General features: G+C 38.9%; 1 protein-coding gene across 8 annotated transcripts; it reads right to left on the bottom strand.

Moving 5' to 3' along the window:
- Nucleotides 1-1,493: 1,493 nt before the first annotated feature.
- Nucleotides 1,494-20,668, bottom strand: LOC103813390 (Y+L amino acid transporter 2-like). 8 transcript variants are annotated; one of them, XM_050971850.1, is made up of 12 exons: nucleotides 20,315-20,667; nucleotides 20,122-20,216; nucleotides 19,962-20,010; nucleotides 13,169-13,686; nucleotides 11,654-11,779; nucleotides 8,968-9,112; nucleotides 7,980-8,103; nucleotides 7,146-7,249; nucleotides 6,773-6,869; nucleotides 5,606-5,755; nucleotides 3,167-3,350; nucleotides 1,494-2,480 (listed from the first exon to the last, which is right to left on the bottom strand). In XM_050971850.1, exons 4-12 carry the CDS (start codon nucleotides 13,668-13,670, stop codon nucleotides 2,389-2,391), a joined length of 1,524 nt encoding a protein of 507 aa, XP_050827807.1. In that variant the 5' UTR covers nucleotides 13,671-13,686; nucleotides 19,962-20,010; nucleotides 20,122-20,216; nucleotides 20,315-20,667; the 3' UTR covers nucleotides 1,494-2,388. The 8 variants fall into 8 exon arrangements, with proteins under 8 accessions (XP_050827807.1, XP_018767324.1, XP_018767298.1 ...); XM_018911779.3 differs by having other exon boundaries at nucleotides 20,159-20,216; XM_018911753.3 differs by having other exon boundaries at nucleotides 20,122-20,667.
- Nucleotides 20,669-20,678: the final 10 nt, after the last annotated feature.

The following is a 20,678-nucleotide window of genomic DNA, read 5'->3' as shown; positions in this document are numbered from 1 at the left end:
CTAGGTTAAAAGGCTCTGGAAAGATCTGAAATGCTCTTACCACTGCTATCAGTTCAACAATCTGAGGAAAACCTTTGACTTTTTGAACATCTTGTGTCCAGGATTTAGGGTTTTTTTTATTTTGCCATGTAACTACTGCCTTGTGTGTTTGTCCTGACCCATCAGTGAAGAGATTCTAAAGGTTCTTCCCTGGTAAGGGGTTTCTCTTTGTAGCATAATTTAGCTTTGATCAATTTGTGTGTTGGATAATGAATGGAGAAAGCACCTGGAAAATCTAACAAGGTGTACAGTAAGTCTTCTGACTTTTGCATGGCCCAATCAAAATAGGCTTTAATAATAGGTAAATAGATGATTGTAAATTCGCAACCTGCAATAGGAAGAAGCCTTGCTCTGCCTTTGATGATGATTTGAGAAATCATCTCTAAAGATTTAAAGATTGTCTTTGGTGACCTGAAAGCTAGAAAAACCCATTCAGATATCAACAAAGGATCATTTTGAGAGGAGTCCCATTGAAAGATGAGGCTATACAGTCTCAGTTTTCTCCTAAAACTGCAAGGAAAAAAGGTTTATCTGGAACATAGTGATGTGCTTGTCTATTTTGCAGAGCATCGATAATTTTCTTTATGGTCTTGCAAGCTTCAGGTGTAAGAGATCTGGGGGATGATTTGTTGGGCCCCTCAGTGCTTCTTGCTGGCAGCAGCGACCTGGTTAAAAGATCTCCTCCAGTCATGGGGGAAGCCCTGGGAATATTTGGAAACCAATCTGGTTGTTTTTTGGGGTTTATTTGTGTTGGATTTAAGGGATCCCCCTCATCCTCTGAGGTAGAGTAGCTTTTAGTTTGGTCTACCTCTCTTACTGCAGCCACAGTTGCTGTTTTCTTCTCCCTCTTCTTCCTCCCTCCTCTCACAGCTGGAGAGGTGGCAAGAAGGGAAGCAGCGGGAAGGGTTCAGGTGGAATGGTGGGGGGGAAAGGGCACTGCAGTGGGGGTTTCCCAGCAAAGATTTCTACAAGCACGTGGCAAGTGGGCAGTAAATCTGCTCTTGTTTTGTCATGGTGAGAAATAACATTGAATAATTTGACCCTGCAGGGAGTCCCAAAAGTCTCTGGTAATGACAGCCGTAGAATTGGCATTTGGGAAGTTGATCTCAGTCTATGGTAGAAGATTTTTAAGCTCTTGTAATTTACTTGGACTGGATTTAACTAAAGATTTTAAATTCTGATACACATCTCTCTGACTGGCAGACACATTCTGCCCCATTGATTCCCCAGTGCTCACCTGCTGTCCTCCTTGCAGCAGGCGCTGTACGTTGAGCTCAGATCCAGGAACTGTCCAGCAGCAATGCCTGTCCAGTCACCTTCCTTTCAGGTGCCTGTTCCTTCTTCTGGGCACTTCCTTCTGGGTTCACCAGGAGTTCTCTTACTGCTAAAAGTCTGAGTTTGCCTACTAAAATGTGGGTGCTCTTGCCTGAGATGAGAGATGCAGGACTCCAAGCGGCTCTTCAAAATGCTGTTTATTGTATACAAGATTTTAAAGCAGTCTTGGGTTGTGGGTGACAGAGCCAAGCCTACAGCTGTCAGCCCCAGCTATAGACAAGCCTGAAGACCCTTTAGTTTTGGTTACATTGCATTATATATTTTTTTTTGCTGAGCATCTTAATACATGACCAATCAATATCTTTACTATTACCTATAGCCTATCATAACTACTATCATTACCATATTATGGTCAATACTATCCAATCACATGAGTTAATATGTTACAGTTTAAGCTTAAAGTTGTTTTTCAGTTTTCTTGCAGCAGAAAATTCTTAGACCTTTTTTCTACTTGCCACATTGGCATGCTTGTTTGCCTGCAGTATCTTTCTGCTTTTCCTAAGACCTATTTCTGCTTGGTAAAAACATCTTTTTGTTTGTGGTCAACATATCCTTTGCTCTCATCATAAACCCCCTTCCAACTCAACTTAACATTTGCTTTCTTAGTTGTCCAGTAACAACTTGCTCAGCAGTTGTCAATTTAGACATCTACTGTTCTTCTATATCAAAACTTGCTTCCATCTCTATTTCGTTCTCAGATTCTACATTCAAAGAGCTTTCTGCCTAGCATACATATCTGTGAAACCTTCTTGTCAAACTTTCATCCTTTCCAACAAAGTGCTTTAGAGTTTCAACATGTTACATGATAACTCACTATTAACAAACAGAATTTTAAAAAGAAATCCTGGAAAACAGACTGTTTTATAAAGCCATCACAACTTAACTGACATCAAACCGATGCACAGTACAGTGGTTAGTGCTCTAGTATGAGTGAACATATGGGGAGAACTTCAGATGATAAAAATTGTTCCAGGCAGGAGATGTCAAGGCACAATTCTCAGTGTTGAGGCAACTCTATTTAGTCTTAGCTGCTGTGGGTTCCACATCTATGTCCAGGTCTGACAGAGCACAGTAGAAGAGCATCTGAACATACTTCGTTGTTGTAGCTGTACTGGCAAAAATGTGTGACAGAAATTCAAATATATCTTAGACATACATCTGGATTTTGAGGATTTGAAAACACTTCACAGATATTAGAAAAATCTTGAAACTCTTTAATCAATAGAATTAAGCATAAGTTATAAATAGCTAAAGGCAAAAGAAGCCAATAATTAAACTGAAATTGTTGTTTAATCAGATTTTCATCAACATTTTCATTGAACTGATAGATGAATTCAAAGTATAATAAATAAAAATATTAAAGATTTGCTTTTCAAGACTGCATGAATTTTAGGACTGGCAACTACCCTTCAAGCCAATAATTATTTATTTCATTGTTTCTGAAAATCTGTGGACTCCTCTGATTTAGATTGTTCCATTCCTTGGATGGAAAGTGAAGCAAAGATGTTCTGGTATTTCTGCCTTCCAGGGTATTAAAAAGATTAGGTTTAGTATTCACAATCCTACATGGCTTTTATTGAGCCAACATAGTTATGACACCTATGTATTGGACTGTTTTGTACAGGTAAGCATTGTTTTGTTTTCAGTACCATGTGATAAAGCAGATGATCTCACACATGCCACGTATCAAAGCATAGCAAAACTTCATATAAATAAGGATTTTAGGAAAAATTATTCTTTCCTTCTTCTGACCAAGGTTTTGACATGGTGATTGGGACCTGATGTTGCTTACCAGAGAGCCAAAGGAGACATTTTGGTCGTTTTTCAGCTGGCAGATAAACTCCCAAATAGTATGCAGGAATGCCTGAGAGGGCAATACCAATGCCAATAAGGGAATTGATTGTGTCACTGTAGAGAGGCACTATAATCAGGAATAGGGAACACAAACAATATACTATAGGGAAGAAGAGGCTAAGCTGTGAAGACAAAAAAAAAAAACCAAACCAGCATTTGTTAAAAGATGCAACAAACACTCTATTGTAAAAATTCAGGCTTTGTAGATTAAAGTTAGACATGTCAATAATAAAAATATGTACTGAATCTTTTTGACTGCTTACAGTCAGCATAATTTATTAACTTCAGTGTATACACTGTTGAGAGCCTCTTATTTGGTACACATCTGAGCATCTGTTTTATTTTTTTCAGGCCTGCATAAACTCAGTTCCTTTACAAGTAGTAAAAGATCAACCTTTGAAAGAAGTTCTTTAAGTAATGAGTAGCTTTCTCTCCAACTTCAGTTCAGAATTGTTGCATTTAGTTGTGGTTGGGAACTAGCTCTCTAAGACCTTCAGTTACCATCTTGATGGTGTAGAACTAATGGATTGATTTACAACCCTTTTTGTAACACTTAAAAAATATCATATGACAAGTAAGGCAAGTTAGGCCACGAAGCTGATAAGAAGACTGGAGCACCTTCCCTCTGACAGCAGGCTGAGAAAGTTGGGGCTGTTCAGCCAAGAGAAGAAAAGGTTGCATGGACACCTCACAGCAACCTTCCAGTGTCTTAAGGTGGCCTACAGGGAAGCTGGAGAGGGATTCCTCATCAGGAACTGTAGTGATAGGATAAGGAATAATGGGAACAAGCTGAAAGAGGAGAAATTTAGGTTAGGTATTAGGAAGAAATTCTCCACTGTGAAAGTGGTGAGATGCTGGAACAGGTTACCCAGGGAGGTTGTGGATACCCAAACTCTGGCAGTAGTTCAAGGCTAGGTTGGATAAATCCTTGAGCAACCTGGTCTGGTGGAAATTGTCCCTGCCTGTGGCAGGGATGGTTAGGAATAGGTGATCTTTAAGGTCCCTTCCAAACCTTGACATTTTATGATTTTATGAAAGTTTCAACAACCTCTTTATGAATTTATTTTTCACTAATTTTTTTTACTGTCTCTAGTAGTGAGCCTTTTCAAAGGTCCAGGAGATGACATTTGAATTCCAGCTGAAATTGGTGAGAGTTTACTGGTATGAATATTATTTTTAACCTTATAAAGGTTAAAAATGTAAGCTGATGAAAACCAACTGCTACATTTCAGAAAAGGAAATGGTGTGTGTGGAGTTGTGGTGTTGACTAAGCTGGCAAATGCTGACAGGAATTAAACAGTCTTTGTGTAAAATCTGACTGTAATCCTTAGTAGAGTCAAAAGAGGCAAAATTGCCAATAAGGCAAGATTTAATCTTTATCTTCCACATATTTTATGGGAAAGTTTGGAAATTGAGGGTGAACATGCTTCAGGAAAATTTGGTCTGCTATGGAAATTTGGGAAGGTTTCTAGCAGAAGGTGCTTAGAATATTTTATGCCTTTGTTTGAACTTTTTAAAAATTAATCAGGACATGACACTTAAATGGAAACAAAATGGGTTTGTAAAAATGATGCAGGAATTTAGGAAGAGAGATTGACAACGAAGAAATGTTTTGGGGGTGTTAATTTGTAATTCTCTTGATTTTTACTGCATCACTGCAGAGCCAAAATGCAGGTCACGGAGCCAACAAACAGGAGCCAGTGCATGGTTTTGTGTGCCTGCTGTGTGTTTCCATCCTTGCTTCCTGGACAATCACTGGATTAAAACTAGAAACAGGTTTTAGGCACACTTTGTTTCTGTGCAGTCTCCCTTGTCCAACTGATAGTCAAATGCTCTTCTAAGTCAATCATTAAACTTGCATTTTACTGTCTATGACCACTACACAGTGGGAGGGGAGTATTCAAAATATATTTGATAATTTAAGCTAACTTCTGCGTGGGCAGAATTGTGGACACTTATGGGCTTTGGAAGGATTTTACTGTGCTTGTTAAATCATACAGGTTTGATCATAGTGTTAACCTCTCTGGAGCCTCCATCACCACCTCGCTGCTGAGGTCTGCTATTCTTCCAGGATGGGCTAAAAACCCCAGACATTTATTTATTCCTTATTTGTTTTGAAACAAAAGTTATTGTAAGTCTGAATGAAAGAAGAATAAAGGGTATATATAATTTCAATCTCACAGCAGAACTACCAGAACAGATGTTCTAGTGGACTCTAATGGGTTTTTGCTCCCTCATCTTGTATTTTGAAAGAATTCCTATGCCTAATAAATAATCTATAATATTAACTGGTACGATTATGGTTGTGATATTAAAGGTCATATAAACACATGCATTAGCTGGATTTTAGAGCTTTCTTCCTGACTTTTTTACTTACTTTAACAGGTCGTGGTCTATGTGGCTGAGTATATCTCAGATATATTAGTCCTGCAACAGATAGACCCACAAAGAGCCAGTAGCTGAAGCAGTAGTAATTAATAAGGAGGAAAACATCTTCCACAAGGAGATAAAGCAAAGTCATTAAGCCCTAGAGATAATAAAAAACAAAGACTTTTTAATATGAAAATAAAGGCAGAGCAAAATGATAAACTGACCTCTTTCCAACCTATTTGTATGAGCTTAGGACTTAAATCCACTCATAAATTGAGACCATTAGAGTAAATTCTGTGCCCTGCAGGTGTGCTATACTGCCTGCACAGAAAGACCTAAACCACCAGGAATTCAATGTCTATTTTAACAGATGAGCAGAGAAACTTCCACTTTCCACATGAAAAATGTGAATGGTGGTATACTGGGAGAGCATAAATCAACTTGCTAGTGCAAACAGAGTCCCTGTGAGAAGAGTCTTCATAATGAGATGATAATTTTTAGTAAATTATTGTATGTCAAGTAGGATGAGTATGATAATCTGTTCATAAATGATATGTATCACAGGGCAATGGCAGACACCAAATAAAATGCATGCAGAAATACATGGATTATTTATGAAAATAATTTCCATAACTTATGGTTCCCCAGTTTTGTGTCACAAGATTTCATTTGTATAGTGACAGCAGAAATAAAGTCAACAGGGCTATAGGCATCCAATGGCAGAAATTTAACTTAAAGAGCTTTGCCACTGCTGTTATAACTACAGTTGTAGAACCTCAGCTTACAGCAGGGTCAAAGAGATGTTCCTGACATATTCTCCTCCAGAGGCACTTTAACAGGTCACATTAAAGACATAAACAGCTCTTGTCTCTATCATTGCATCTTTAGCCATTCTCTGTTTTCTCAGAAATGCTCTTGTACTTCTCACTAATATTATTTGGAGAGCCTATGAACAAATCAAACCATTCTCTTTGCACTGAAAAAAATACCCTCTATCAGACAAAATAACACCACTCCCACCCCCCCTCAATGAGGTTTAGAAGTTGTTGGCATATGCAGAGGATGTCTCCAGGGCAGGAGAAGTCTGTGAGAAGTCCAGGGCAGAGCAGAGATGCTTTACCCGAGGTGCAAACCCTGACTGCCCTGCCAGGCACGAGGCTGGGGTGTCACTTACATTGAACAGGAGAGCAGGGACTGGTGTGAAGCACTTCACATGAATCAAGCTCAGACTGACAGGGAGGTGTCCTTCCCTGGCTCCAACATAAAAAAGCCTAAAAAAAAAGACTAAGAAACTCAGCCATAGGAATAGCTTTTTGCTTCCTGACAAAGCAAAGAAATAATTCTTTTATTACTCTGTTGTAAGTGCTGCTCCCTTCTTAAGTGGCTTTAGTTTATCAAATGGTGCTAATCATGAGAAGACATTTGATTGTGACAATGCCTCCATCATAAGTGTATGACTTGACATGGCAAAAATTACCCAACAGTAGTAAAGAATGCAGATTATTCATTCCTTTTCAATTATTTAAGATAAGTCTTCTATTTCATACCGAGATGCTGCAATAATTGATGAGTTTAAGCCACTATAGCAAGACATGGCCACTGCTATAGGAATTATCCACTTGGCATGACTAAGAGTTTCACCTGCAAATGTCTGTAACAGAAAAAAAATAATGGTGAGGCCCACTGTGTTAGGCATATGGATAATTCTGAGAAATTCTCATGAAAACACATTATCCCAAATGTAGTGTCATAGCCCATGCTTTTTGATGACACTCAATAATGACTTAGGAAATTAGAATTTGGAAAAACTGATCAGCATCAAAATAAAATTGGCAGATACATTAGAAATATTAAAAAAAAAATCTAAGCCTAGATTAATTCAGTGATGGAAAAGAGGATGATGTATTGGCTTTAAAGTATTCTGAGAAATCCCAACTGTAGTAATCCATGAATTATCATTTTGTTTCTGTTTAAAATATTAATACAGTTTTAAAAAACATTTCAGTGCACACTTCTTCACTGAAAATATTGCTGTGGTTGTGCAGCTTTAAACATTCCATACTGTACATTACAATGATAACAAAAAAACCTGGTTCTCCAACCACCCAGACTTTCTATAGCTCCTTGGTCCTGATCCTGGCAAAAGCATCTTTCCTATGATGCAGTGTTAAGAGCAGGATTTAAAGAGTATAAAGGACAATTTGTCAAGAATATTTTTATTGGATATATTCTTGATATGCACCTTCTAATATACTGGTACTGTTACATGAAAAAAATGTTTTAAGCAGCCTTCAGCATGACAGTATTTCAACTGTTTGCCAAGCATGCTACCTGAAATTTTCTTGTAGTGTCTTTTGTTTGGGTTATGTTCCACAACTTACCACAGCCACTGCATCACTTGTGAGGAGAGCTGACATGTCCAACACTACATAGTAAGCTATATTAGTCAATAAGTAAATAATAGCTACAATAGGCATTGAAATTGCAATAGAAAGAGGTAGGTTCCTGCAAAAAAGAAAATGGAAAAATTATTCCATGTTATTTAAATGAGAAATAATTAAATAGAAGATTGTTCCCAGAATGGATACCTCCATCACGTCTTGTAATCCATCATTTTGAATCATGGGGTTACAAAACAGCATGCAGCCATGTGTGAAACAATGCCATGAAAAGCTTAGTTTGTTGCTTGTGTGTCTGTCACAAGTTTAAAAAAAAAAAAACCCTTAAAACACTCATACATGTAAATTTAATACACTGTCTGTTATATGCAGCAATCTAAGAGAGCTCTGAAACAATGATATTTAAGTGCAGATTTAGGTGTTTCCTTGACTCTGGCATTTTTTTCCTGACTCATAACCTATGCATGTCCCAAGACAAGAGGGACTGTATCAGCTTAAGTGGCTGACTCAAGCCAACTCCCACAGGGCTGACATCCCTACAGAAGGGAGGAGATTATATTTTCCCATAAACAATAATGCTGAAGATCACATCATAAAAGCCATAAATCTGACACAGTCTTACTCTACTGTTGGCAAAAAATGTCTTGGAAAAATAATTCTGCCTAACTGAAAAGATGCAGGGAAGTTTAGAGGGCTAGATGCACCTTTGCTTTTCCTTGCTTCCAGTAGGGATTTGTTCTTCTTCTTTAGAAACTGTAGCCTGAAGTGGAAGATGTAAAATACATATATACAGGTAAATAATTCATTAGTGTGATACAACTGATAAATGAGCACACTAATCAGAAAGAGTTCTCCTACTTACTCCTTCATTTGAAGAGAAGAGAAAACAATTTGTCTAATCAGAAACAAATACAGAGCTGCTTGTCCTGCCATCACCTGTCAGTGGTTCAAAGGAAAAGCCTGTGCTTACCTCTCAGGATTCTGCATTTCCTCGGTGACATAGTTGAGCGTGTCCCATCCTGAGTAGGAGAAGAGGGCAGAGTAGAGAGCCAGGGCAATCATCCCTGGGTTTGTTGCTGAGCCCTCAAATGGAGCTCTCAGGTTTTCGGTTTCCCCTGTACAAATGGCAGGTGCCAATTGCCTGTTACATTTCAAGGACTGCAACTGAGAAGGGCACTACACCTGAAGTGCCAGCTAGCCAAAAGGAAATAACACCCCACTGCACCCAGGTTCCATTACTGTATCTAAAACTGCACAACTTACATTTTTAATTAACAAACAAGAGAGATTCAGCCAGATGTTCAGACAGCTACACTTGCACAGGAAAAAACCAGAACATTTTCACCTGTGTTATTTGGATGTGACTTTTAATTCTACCAGAATTCGCAGAGTCCTCTCCTGACATTACTGCTGACCCTACCGAAGGAGGGAGCCATACCAAAGGCAGTACCGTGTCAGTCAGGATGAGGCACTTGGCAAACCCAGTTTCAGTTCCTGAATCTGTCTCCCATTTCTTCCTAACCGCTGTGGTTTTATTTTCCCCAGATGAATTAGTGGCCACTAGAGGGGGACCTCCTTTAGTTTTCAGTGGCATGCTCTGACCAGCAAGGGTGCTCCCAAAACTAAGAGGTGAGATTAAAAATCTTTCCTTTCAAAATTCTGCTTTAGTTAAGCTCCACCGGTTGAGATGACAACCCTTGGAATGCTGCATAACAGGCCAAATGTTAGTGAAACTGCACAAGCCTTCACTGCCATGCTGGAAAGGGGAAGAAAGGCCTTACTGAGATTGCAGAGGGAAAAGTCTGCTATCTAATGAAAATGGAAGTGGGTTAAGCATTAAGAGAAGACAGAAACATGCTAAAACCTCAATTAGAAAAGAAAGTCATGTCTTTTTTGTAAAATGAAAGCACTGATTCAACTAAGTAGTTTATAGATACTACAAAAGCAATTCAGCCATCAACGAGCAGGAGACTTTGAACCAAAGAAGAGAAGCTATGAGATGTACACATACTTTGGAGAACAAAATGGTTGGAAGGTAAAAGAAAGAAAAATCAAAAATGTTCAAGAAAAGTTGTTATTTACAGTCCTTTAACACAAGAAGGGTATCCAAGCACATCAGAAAGAATATGGCAGGGGCTAAAACATCATAACTGTTTTTTTCATTAAAACAGCTGCTGAGTTTAAAAAGGTCATTGACCTGATCACAGCTTCCTCCAGAAATCTACATCATTCCTCCTCTTAGTCTTTCCCTTATTCAACTGCTCTGTTCTGCTTAAACAAAGCAGAGGTGAGACCTTTACTAGCAGTAAAAGCTCTCAGCATCTTGTGTGCTTCACCATAATGTTCCCTCTATGCTTCCACCCTCCCTGAGCCCACAGAGCAATGCAGAGGAAACAAAATGGGCAGGATGTGGGACCAGAGGGAGCAGCCCCTGGATCCAGCAGCACACCAGTGAGCAGGAGGAGAGGCAATTTTGAAGGAGGCAATTTGAAAGCAGGGGCAGTGCTGCTACAGAGGTGACATCACAGCATGACACTTTTGCAAAACTGCAGCAGTTTTATGAGGGGAACTACTCCTTCATGCAACTGTGACCCTTAAGCAATGCTTCTTCTCTGAATCTTCACATCTCTGCCCTTAGGGCTGGGTTTGGTTGTCCAGGTTCCTTTAGACTTAGCTGACACTCAGAGATAATGTCTAAAGAAGAAAGCTTTCCTAAAGTCTAATGTAGCTTTACAGTGTAAGAGCTGATGCAACTGCAGCCAAGGACAGGAGGAGGCCAGCAAACATGGAAAAGAAAGCATGCTTGTTAGGTTTTATCAGCTAATTTAGCAGGAGAAAAAGATAATTCCTAAATTGAAGAGGGAAAACCACCTTTATTTCAATGGAATAAAGATAAAGGCTATACAATTTAAGAATTTCAAAGAAAATGAAAGTGTAAAAACCTTAGTAATCTAAGCATCAGAGCTAGAACTAGAGGAGAATTCACTGTACCAGAGGCCAAAATTAATAAAATCAAATCTATTGCTATATGCAAAGCTCTGAGGTAGCACCAGAATAAACCTCTCTCCAGCTTTGCAGTGTGCTCAGTTCTGTCCAGTTATTGCTGATAGGAGGTGGCTCATCTGCCCTGTGATGCCTTACAGTAACACCATGCCACAGTGATTCACAGAACTGCACTGTTACAGCCTCCTCCTCTGCTTCTAGGAAAAAACATGCCCTCCCACAAATCCCACCTATGATTTACCCTCTCTGGTCCTCTTCTGGGCAGGCTGCTGTGGCTGGGGCTGGTGCCAGTGGGGTGAGGTGGGGGGAGAATGGTGGTGGGGGAACTGTGAGGAGCAATGCAGTTTTTGTTTCCCAGTCCTGTTATAGGACAGGTAGTAATGCATGAGTCAGACCCCAAGGCTAACTTTAACTGGTCAGCAGTAAAGTGATGTTAATTCAGCTGCTATTTGCTATTCAGACCAAGCAGCACAGGACTTGGCCTGAATAATTAAACCCCTATTGCTTAACAAACCATAAAATACATCTGATCTTCCTAGGGCAGATTTTTTTTTTCCAGAATAAACAACACTTAATATGTAAGTCTTAAAGATCTCCTTACATGGATTTTGAAATCATCACATAGAATTTAGGCAAATGAAAATGATTCTTACCTTTGCCAATTTTGTAAAGGCCAACAGATATCACCAAGATAAGAGCCATGACTTTGGCATATGTGAAAATATCTTGTACACGGGTACCCCACTTTACATTAACACAGTTAATAAATGTTAAGGAGCCTGCAGAGAAAAAGAATATGTATGAAAGGAGTGCTGGATGTTTAACATCACTTAAGTCATATTTCAAACCCATCTCTCCAGATACCACTACTCTTTCAAGGAGTAAAACTGAATCAAATTTCACCACTCCAGGACCACCCAGATTTAGTAAAATGAAATACTTGGTTTAAAATTTACACAATGGTTTTCTGTTTTCGTGACAGTGGGTAAGACACAACACATCAATTTTTGAACTGTAGGACTAGCTCCTTCTCCTTTTAAATAATATTTAAATTTTATTAAACTCAACAAGAGCTATTTACATGCAAATGATAGTATTTCTTTATATCCTGTATATCAAAAGTTTCTTTCTGCTGAGTTAAGCTTTAGTTTTGGTACAGAATAAGGAGAGCTTCTGCATAAACACACTTTGCATGAGAAGATCCTGAATTGAGCCGGGCCAGTGTGCTAGTACTCTGTGCTCATGGCTGAGAAGTTGTGTCATTCACATTTTGGCCCTGAGTCTGAAGATTGCATAGCACTTACAGAATCCTCTCAAGTCCCAGTTTTGACAGAACCTAACAAAAATACCAAACTAGTTGGATGCAGAGAGTGGGTGGGATCAAACAATTTTCCTTTCCTCCTTTTGCCATATTCTCTGCAGTCAGGCTTGGCCCTTGGCTGGCAGCAGGTCCAGCCAGGGGCTGAGCCATGTGCCCACCTGCTCTCACTCTAGCACACACACAAGGCAGCACAGGCAACTTCTCCCTCTTGCAATCCCATGATTCAAAACAGAGACAGATGAGGAAAGGTAATGGTGTACATTGGTACCAGGTGTGAAGCCCAGCTACTGGAGAAGAGAGCAGAACAAATGTGGCATGGTGACCTAGAGTGCTCTCAAGCATGGATAAAAGTGGGCTTTTTCTTATCTAGAAGTCTTGCTGGTCTTTGCTTCTGTTTCCTTGACCTGCCTATAATCCATACTTCAGTTTTGAAAAGAAGAAAAAAGGTTTTGTAATGCTCAAAATGAAAATAATTTAGAAATCATTCTATATAATAAGGGCACCAGCATGCAACCACACATGCTCAAAGAAATTCTTGCCTTCATTTTCATAAATTAATCTGTGCATGTGACAGCATCCTATCAGCCAGTTAGGCCAGTGAACCATAGATATATATGTACCTTTAATCATCAGTCACAATTTCTCTCTGCCAAATTGTAATTCTCCTCTCCCCTCTAGTAATACCAGCCAAAACACAATACATCTGAATAAAAGAGTATTAGTTCCTAAGAGCATGTTTTTGATAGGTAATAATTATTTTCACAGAATGCAAAGAAATAGAAATTTAGAAAAACCTTTTCTGACCATGCACAATTACAGTTCTTAACTTCTAGCAATCACTACTTACAGATGCAGGCAGCTGCAATCAACCTGACTGCATCATAGGGCGGCTCACAGTGGGGGAAAATTGGCTGGACAATATAGTTAGCAAATGTGATTGCTATCACTGCCTGAGTTGTTGGTTCGATAATTAGCAAGGAAGACCAGAGTCTGATGAAGGCCACAAAGGCCCCAAATGCCTCCAGAATATAGGCATAGCTGCCTCCAGATTTTATGATGGATGTTCCCAGTTCAACGTAACACAAAGCTCCAAACAAGGAAAAAATCCCACCAAGTGCCCAGATGATCAGTGAGAGTCCATAGGAAGTGCTATACATTAAAACACCTCGGGGTGATACAAATATGCCAGAGCCAATCATGTTGCCTACAATTAAAGAAATTCCATTTAGTAATGTGATTTCTTTTTTCATCTGCATTTTTTCACTTGTCTCTGCCATATTGTCCATTTCAGCTTTTGCATTCTCAGTTCTGGACTTTTTATTGCAGCATTTTTGCCAACGGGTTGGCATCTTCAAATCCTGTTACCTGAAAGCAAGAGGAGAGAACATCTTTTGTAGTGCATGTGGCATCAGAGACATGGATAAGATAATTAACATAAAAGGCATAAATGATACAAAAAACAACTATTTTGCCTGATTTTATCTTGCAGTTCAGGAACAGCACACTAGTGAATTTTCTTAACTTTCATAGTTACATACCTTTTCAATGCATAAATATGAGGCCACTGTCTTTGGTTATAGATTCTGAAGCTTTTCTTAACTCTCAGTTCACTATTATTATTTGTCTTGAATTGTGATTCTATGTCATTGAAAATATTTTAAGGAAGAAGGAGACACTGTATCCCTGGAAACACATTCTAATGCAGCTGGAGTATCTTCTACAAGAATACCTCTTCCTAAAATTTATTCTAGAATTTTAATTTCATTATTATTTGTTTCATCAAATAACATTCACTTGAAACTGTTCTGCTGAGGAACACCAGAGAAAAGACAGAAAAAGAGCCTCAAGTCCTCTAATTTTACAAAATAAATGTTAATATTGAGGGTAACAAAAAACTTTTACTGCTGCTAGTGATGAGATCACTGCTACAGTGAATAATGCAGCTTGGTTAGCTATTAACCTCACTTAACTCAGGAGAAGCCACTAACATGCACAGGGACTGAGTCTGGAACACTCTGTCCCTGGAACACTTCTGTGTAAGAGTCCAACAAAACATGCCTGTAAAAGCATCTCCCTCTGGTGCAGGACAAGATCCAAGTGTGCTGGGAGCTGGGAAGCACGACCTGACTGCGCAGCTCCATGGATCACTCTGCCTTGTGCACACCTGCACAGCTCTGGGGCTGAGGTCCCTGGGGATGAGGAACCCAGGACTGCAGTGACTGCTTCAGTTCTTGGGTCCTGCTGGTGTATAAGGCCAATAAGCCAATGGCTAATTTTTGGTTTCTGTCTCAAAAGACATTTGTTTCTCCTTCCCTTCTCCCCCTCCACACACACTCTGAAGCACTTCTGAAGATAATTTCCTCAAAATCCTGTGACCTAGATCCAAGTTCCCTGAGTAGAAAAAAGCTCATCCATGCAACACAGCAAAACAAAACCCATTTGATTACAAATGTTTCCACATTACATTTACCCATTACATGCGATTCATAAATTTGTGTTGTTAAAACGTGGGTCAGTGGCCAGTTTAAAACAATCTGCCCTCCCCAAACTTCCTCAAAGATTTGCTTTCCTTTGGAAAGTATGGCTGGTTTAGCAACCCTGAATATATTATAATTCTATGTGTTCCTTCCCAGCTTTTTTGATGCAACTCACTTTCCTAATTGATCAAACAGCAAACAAGGCCTGATGAGTACTAAAAATTAAAAGATGCCAAACTCTCTTTAAAGATTAAAAGCTTTTCTCATCCCAATGGCACTTTCTCTTACCACAGGAGCACTGTGGGAACACTGCAATAAACTTAAATATTAACTCTTGCCAAAAGGGTCCAAGCATGACTGCAGTCTCCCTTTTGTCTTTTTGGCCTCCTGCTCACACACACAAGTGACTCCTGTTGCTTATCACATCATCCCTCTATGAATAAAAACACCATCCTGTTCTGCAAGGAAAAGTTTCATGCATCCAACACACTGATCATGTATCTTCCTTTAAATTCCTGATGAGCTTCACCTGTTTCCTTCTGTGTGACAGAAAGGAGGAAGAAGTCACCTTCCCCACCCCAAAATACAGGCCAATAGTTCAGAACCTCCTGCCTCCATTTCTCTTCTCGATGGCTACATGAAATATCAGCAGAAACCCCTCCCATGATGGCAGCTTTTGTAGAGATCATTATGATAGTAGCATTCTAAAAATCTGGACATAATTCTGTAATAATAGTCCTTTTCTAGCACAGCTGGTTTAAAATGGTTGTATGCTTCTTAAGCTTGATGTATGATTTTTAATTTTTTTTTTCAGATTCTTAAATGCGAGCTCTGGCTGTGAGCTGAAATGCACAACTATTTCAGTCAGCATAGCTCAAAGGGTGTGGGAATCTAAAATGCAGTTGTTACCCAGGCGATGTTAATGTGGAGCCATGCAAGCAGGGATCAAACCCAGGGGCTATCACTTCTCCTGAAATGAAGTCTCACTGATAAGTAAGATACAGTTATTTTCCTGTGAAAAAGAATACATCAAGTAATTGGTAGGGATGGGTAACTTGTGTACATGGTATCAAACCTGAACTTGGATGTCTAGTACAGGTAGCCTGCTAGCTAAAGGAAATTTGATAGTTTAAACTGGCAATGCTACTGAAGCCCAGTAGCACTTTTACAACCTGCAGCTTTCCTGAGAGCACTAAGGTAAAGTTTAAATTATATTCTTAGGAAACACAATGTTTTGCATATGCTTCTCTTATCTCTTGTGCTTCCAAAAGATTATTTCTGATTTCTAAAAATGTGTAACCAGAGCTGTGTAGGGAAGTATTTCTTTCATAAATAAGTGACTGCTGATGAAACCATTATGAAAGAAAAATAATTAGAAGAAACAGTTCAAAATTCAATACTTTGAGACATGTCACATTAGCAAAACTTTTACCCAGACCCTCAAATAAGTCCACAAATAGGTATGGCCTGAGAATCAAGGGGTAAGAGATTCAGTTTCCATAACCAAGATGTGCAACTTCACTGTAATTAATTTATATCATCTGAAAGTAGAAATTTTTGAACAAAATTTTTTAAACAGCTTCTGCCTGTTTTTCTCCACCAAGACAACAGTAGTATTTCTAGCAGCTTTGAAAGTGCACTGATTTCATTCAGTACCATCACAATGTTGGAGCAGTTACTGATTTCTTTATTCAGGACTATGTCTTTCTGAAATAAATAAGATTCACTGAGTTGTGACTGATGCTTGTTCTCAGCAAAGTTTTCATGCTATTAAGAAAATTAGAGGGATAAAGGAAATAGTCTCCTGTGCAGATCTCCCTGAATAATAGCATAAGAATAATTTTTTTGCCAAGTGAATAAAGAATTTACTGCTTTTACATTCCAGTCAATGACGAAAACTATTTGAGTCATATATTTGAGGATATGCCCAGTGTCTGTTGTCGAACTCTTTACCTCATTTATAGCTTCTGCTATTTTTTTCCTACTGAATCTGGTCAATAGTCCTGTCCTACTTTTTTCACTATCAACTCATCCTAATGCCACCATGTCCCCTTTCTGGGACCATCACCATTGCTTGAACCTCGAACTGGTGTGCCAAGAAGCTTCAGCGAGAAGCGTGCGTGTTCAAAGATGCTTCAATAGCTCTTCTCCATCATTTGGACATTTAGGTCACATTTTGAGGGTGCACATAATCCAAGTGAGAGACAGCAAAAGCTGCTAACTGAGAGAGCTTATTGGGGACAGCCATCAGAGCTGTAATAAGGTGATTTCTTACAGAAGTGGCCATCTCCAGTTGTAAAATCCTGTATTATAACAGATAACATATATGTAAGATGAATCTTCTAGCACTCAGAGTGGCTTCCTCAGATCAGAAAGTTTTAATTTATGCAGTAATTAAAAAGCTGAGATTCTTCGCATTCTGCCTTAACATGGTTGGGTGTTGTGATGATAAAATTTTACGGCAGCAAAATTATCAGTACAGGCATTTTAGTAACTCTTGAGTATGAAGTCTGAAGAGCAAAACATAAAAGCTTTCTGATGCTAAGGAAGATCCTTGCTGTCTTGATCCCATGGAGTGGGACGAGCAGAAAGAACTGTTGGTTTCTGGAATCCATGTGCCTCAGAGGCCACAGCAGGCTGAATAACACAGCTGCCATCACTTGCCTCTGCCTTGTCTCAGCAAGTGAGCTCTGCTACACAACTTCAGAACCCTATTTTCATTCAGTTCTTCCTTTTTCTTAGGCACTCTCTCAATAAATGGAGGCAAATTTTCCTCTCAGGGAAAGCACAACGCCTTGAGAGCCCAGACAGCCATAATGGCCCTAAATCCTTTGCAGCTTCATGTTTATCTCACAGCTCTATATGCAAAGAGCAACAGAAAGGACCTTGGAGACCAACACTCCTGAGAAATTAAAGAAAACAGTAACACCACATACAGGTAATTCTCAAAAGCTCATTTCTTATTTAAGCCACTGCCAAAAGTCATACACAAAAGTGAAGGAAGAAGGGACAAGTTGATGAAAACTTCTAGTAGTTGAAAACTGGAGCTGAAATCAAACACAGTTCTTCCATAAATTACTGTAGGGCTGGTTTGGTAGGGCAGGATTTTCTCAGACACTTCCCATTCTTCAGGGGTCTACATTTCACAAGTGATTGCTTCCTTCTTAAGGAGGTAATTCACCTTTGCCAAATGATTCAAGAAGGCTTGGCCAGGGAAGTGCTTATGTACTTCCACAGGAACTTACAGACTTGTGAAGTCTCACAAACAGCTTCCAGAGGGACTGAGGTGCCTCTGTTAGAGCATTTGGCAATTCTCATCTTTTAATTCAAGAAATATTACTAAATCAATAAGGTCTCAGAGATCAATTCTTGCTGCCTTCAGCAGATTCCCTTGGAAGCTGAGGGCATTTAGAAAGTTAGCTCCTATGAAAGATGTTGGAACATGCTGGCCATCAGATTTACATCTCATTTCATGGTCTTTTCTTTTAGTGAATTTTGTCTACCTCCACAGTATGACAGTGCCACCAATAAACCAGGCAAAGTCAAACCAGCTAAAAAAACTGATAAACTACCAATAGTTTTAAGTTTCAGTCAGAAAATTAGTGATATTAAAATTTAAAATTAAAATCTAGCACATTTTAATTATGTGTGTATTAGAAATCAATGTACATGTAGAAAGCCATTCTAAAAGTTATGAGCATCTCTTATTTTCTCCAACTACATTCTGGGCAATTTTCTCCTGCCTGTAGAAGATTGGCCAAAAGTTAAAAACCCCCAAACATATACATTTATATTAATAGCTATTGGAACATGAAATCAGATGAGCAAGCAGTTTTCAACATGACCAAAAATGTGTAGTTCAAACTTCAAAACACTACTACTGAGTATGAGCATCAACAGGTCTCAAAGGGAGTATTCATAACAGATTGTACTGTTGGACACTTCCCAATGAGGAAAACAAACAAAACAAGATTATGAAGTATGAGGAAACAGCATAAAATACTCTCAGAAATTATAATACTGAAACCTCAAACAACAGCAACAAAAAATCCACTTTGATCTCATCTGAAGCAAACATTTCTCATTCAATAGTAAACAAGCATATTTCCTTTTGGTTTTCAAATTCTATGTTTATAAAAACATTTAATGAATTATTGCTTCACATGCTCCAAATGCATTACTAGGGTCATAGACTGCCTTTCCCACACAAGAAGGGACTTGCTCCACCCCCAGCACTACATTCCCACCCCAAAGCAAATCACAGAGGAGGTTTGAGAGAAAAGCTACTGTAGCACAAATCTTGGGAAAGTATTAAAAAGAGAAGCTAGCAGCTTACCAGAGGGTAGGTGACATGCTTGCTCCCTTTAGCAGAATGGCTGCTGGAATAGAACAGTGCCTCTCTAAGGCTGCTGCTCTAAATAAACACCTCTGCTTTACCAGGATGGGTAAGTTAACGCCCATATGAATAGCCTCTTCTCTCACTCTCCCTTTAGCCTTCCATTACCTGCTATTTTTATTACAGTAGCATGAATATTAAAATCAATGAGAGCTTTCAAGAAAGATCTCAGACTCTCCTGGGAATGTGGTTTCCCCAAACAGCCTCAACTGAGGTCATTAGTAGCCAGAGGCAGGCAACTGCTGCTCTCTATTCATAAGAAAGTTGTGATAGAAGTAAAACAAATGGAAAATTGGGGTGGGGGGGGGAAATCCTTCATCCATATGTCACTGAAACCATCAATAACTAAAGCAATCTCATTCCTTGTTGCCTATTTAGAAAGCCATAATGGAATTTTTACTAACACTACACAAAGATGTTTATTCTGGTGGCATAACTTGCTAAAGCAGAAAGTCTTTCAGAGGGATAGACTGGCAAAATGTTGTAAACTGAAATTCATAGCTATTATTTAATTTCAAACAACAAAGTGCTTTTCTGGTTTTTTTTTCCAAATTTTCTTCTAAGTTTAATCTACTCATTGTTAAATATTAATCAACTCAATTATTTTTCTTATTTTCAGAATTATAGATCTGTGTCTTTTATAATAATTTATGACATGATGCATGAGACACAAAACAGGCTGATCTGGTGTTAAGATCTTAGTTTAATTAAATAAGCTTTAAAAAAAAACCCTAGGATAAAAATAAGCAAAGAAAGAAATTATTTACCCAGTGTATTCAGTTAGTCTTCTGAAGTAATAGGTTGTCCTGTGATGTCCTGTAGCAAAGCCAGTATGGTATACAGCATTAATATCTACTGAAACAAGTAAACATCCACAAAATAACGTCTTCTTGGCAGAGCAAAAAGTTAATAAATGCAAGATTTAACCTGGGATTTTGTTTTCCGTGAAGAATGATGTACTCACGTGCCAAAGGGCATCTGGAAGGAGCTGATCCAGCAGGTCAAGAGTCTTGTCCCTAGAGCTGAGGCACCAGATAACAGCACTTCATCAGACTGGACCAGTAATCCACACAGGAAAGTAAAATATTTGAATCCAAGCACAGATATTCCTCCAACACACCTGAGCAGCCCAACTAGAAAACAAGCAGGAGCACAGAATCGTGTTGTACGTTCCATTCTGTAACCCACAGTGACCAAAAGGACTAATAAAAACACAAATCTTTCTTTTATAAGCCAGTGCTCCTCCTGCTTCTTAATTTTAAAGTAACATCTTGTATAAACATGCTTCTTGTCGTAGACTGAGACAGCTATACAGTTAATGTTTACACAGAAATGGCTGAATTTTTTTAAAACCTTCCTCAAAGCAGGTGTAGGACAAATTCTTTGAATAAACAGTTTTCAAGTTGTTTTATCTATGAAAGATGAGAGCTCTCTGAGTCTGCCTGCCTGAAAAGATTGCACAATTACAGCTGCTGCAAGTTTGT

This window comes from Serinus canaria, chromosome 2 (assembly GCF_022539315.1).
Source record: "Serinus canaria isolate serCan28SL12 chromosome 2, serCan2020, whole genome shotgun sequence".
NCBI classification, from domain to species: Eukaryota; Metazoa; Chordata; class Aves; order Passeriformes; family Fringillidae; genus Serinus; species Serinus canaria.
Note: the sequence above shows the minus strand (reverse complement) of the source record. Positions and strands in the feature narration are given on the sequence as shown.

What these genes read in the sequence shown, in the direction of transcription:
- LOC103813390 (XM_018911753.3), bottom strand. Translation starts at nt 13,670, where the DNA reads ATGCCAACCCGTTGGCAAAAATGCTGCAATAAAAAGTCCAGAACTGAG. An exon ending in GATTGCAGCTGCCTGCATCT is followed by an intron (nt 11,780 to 13,168) that starts GTAAGTAGTGAT and finishes TTTTCTCTGCAG; the next exon opens with GCTCCTTAACATTTATTAAC. An exon ending in CAAGTGATGCAGTGGCTGTG is followed by an intron (nt 7,250 to 7,979) that starts GTAAGTTGTGGA and finishes TTTCTGTTACAG; the next exon opens with ACATTTGCAGGTGAAACTCT.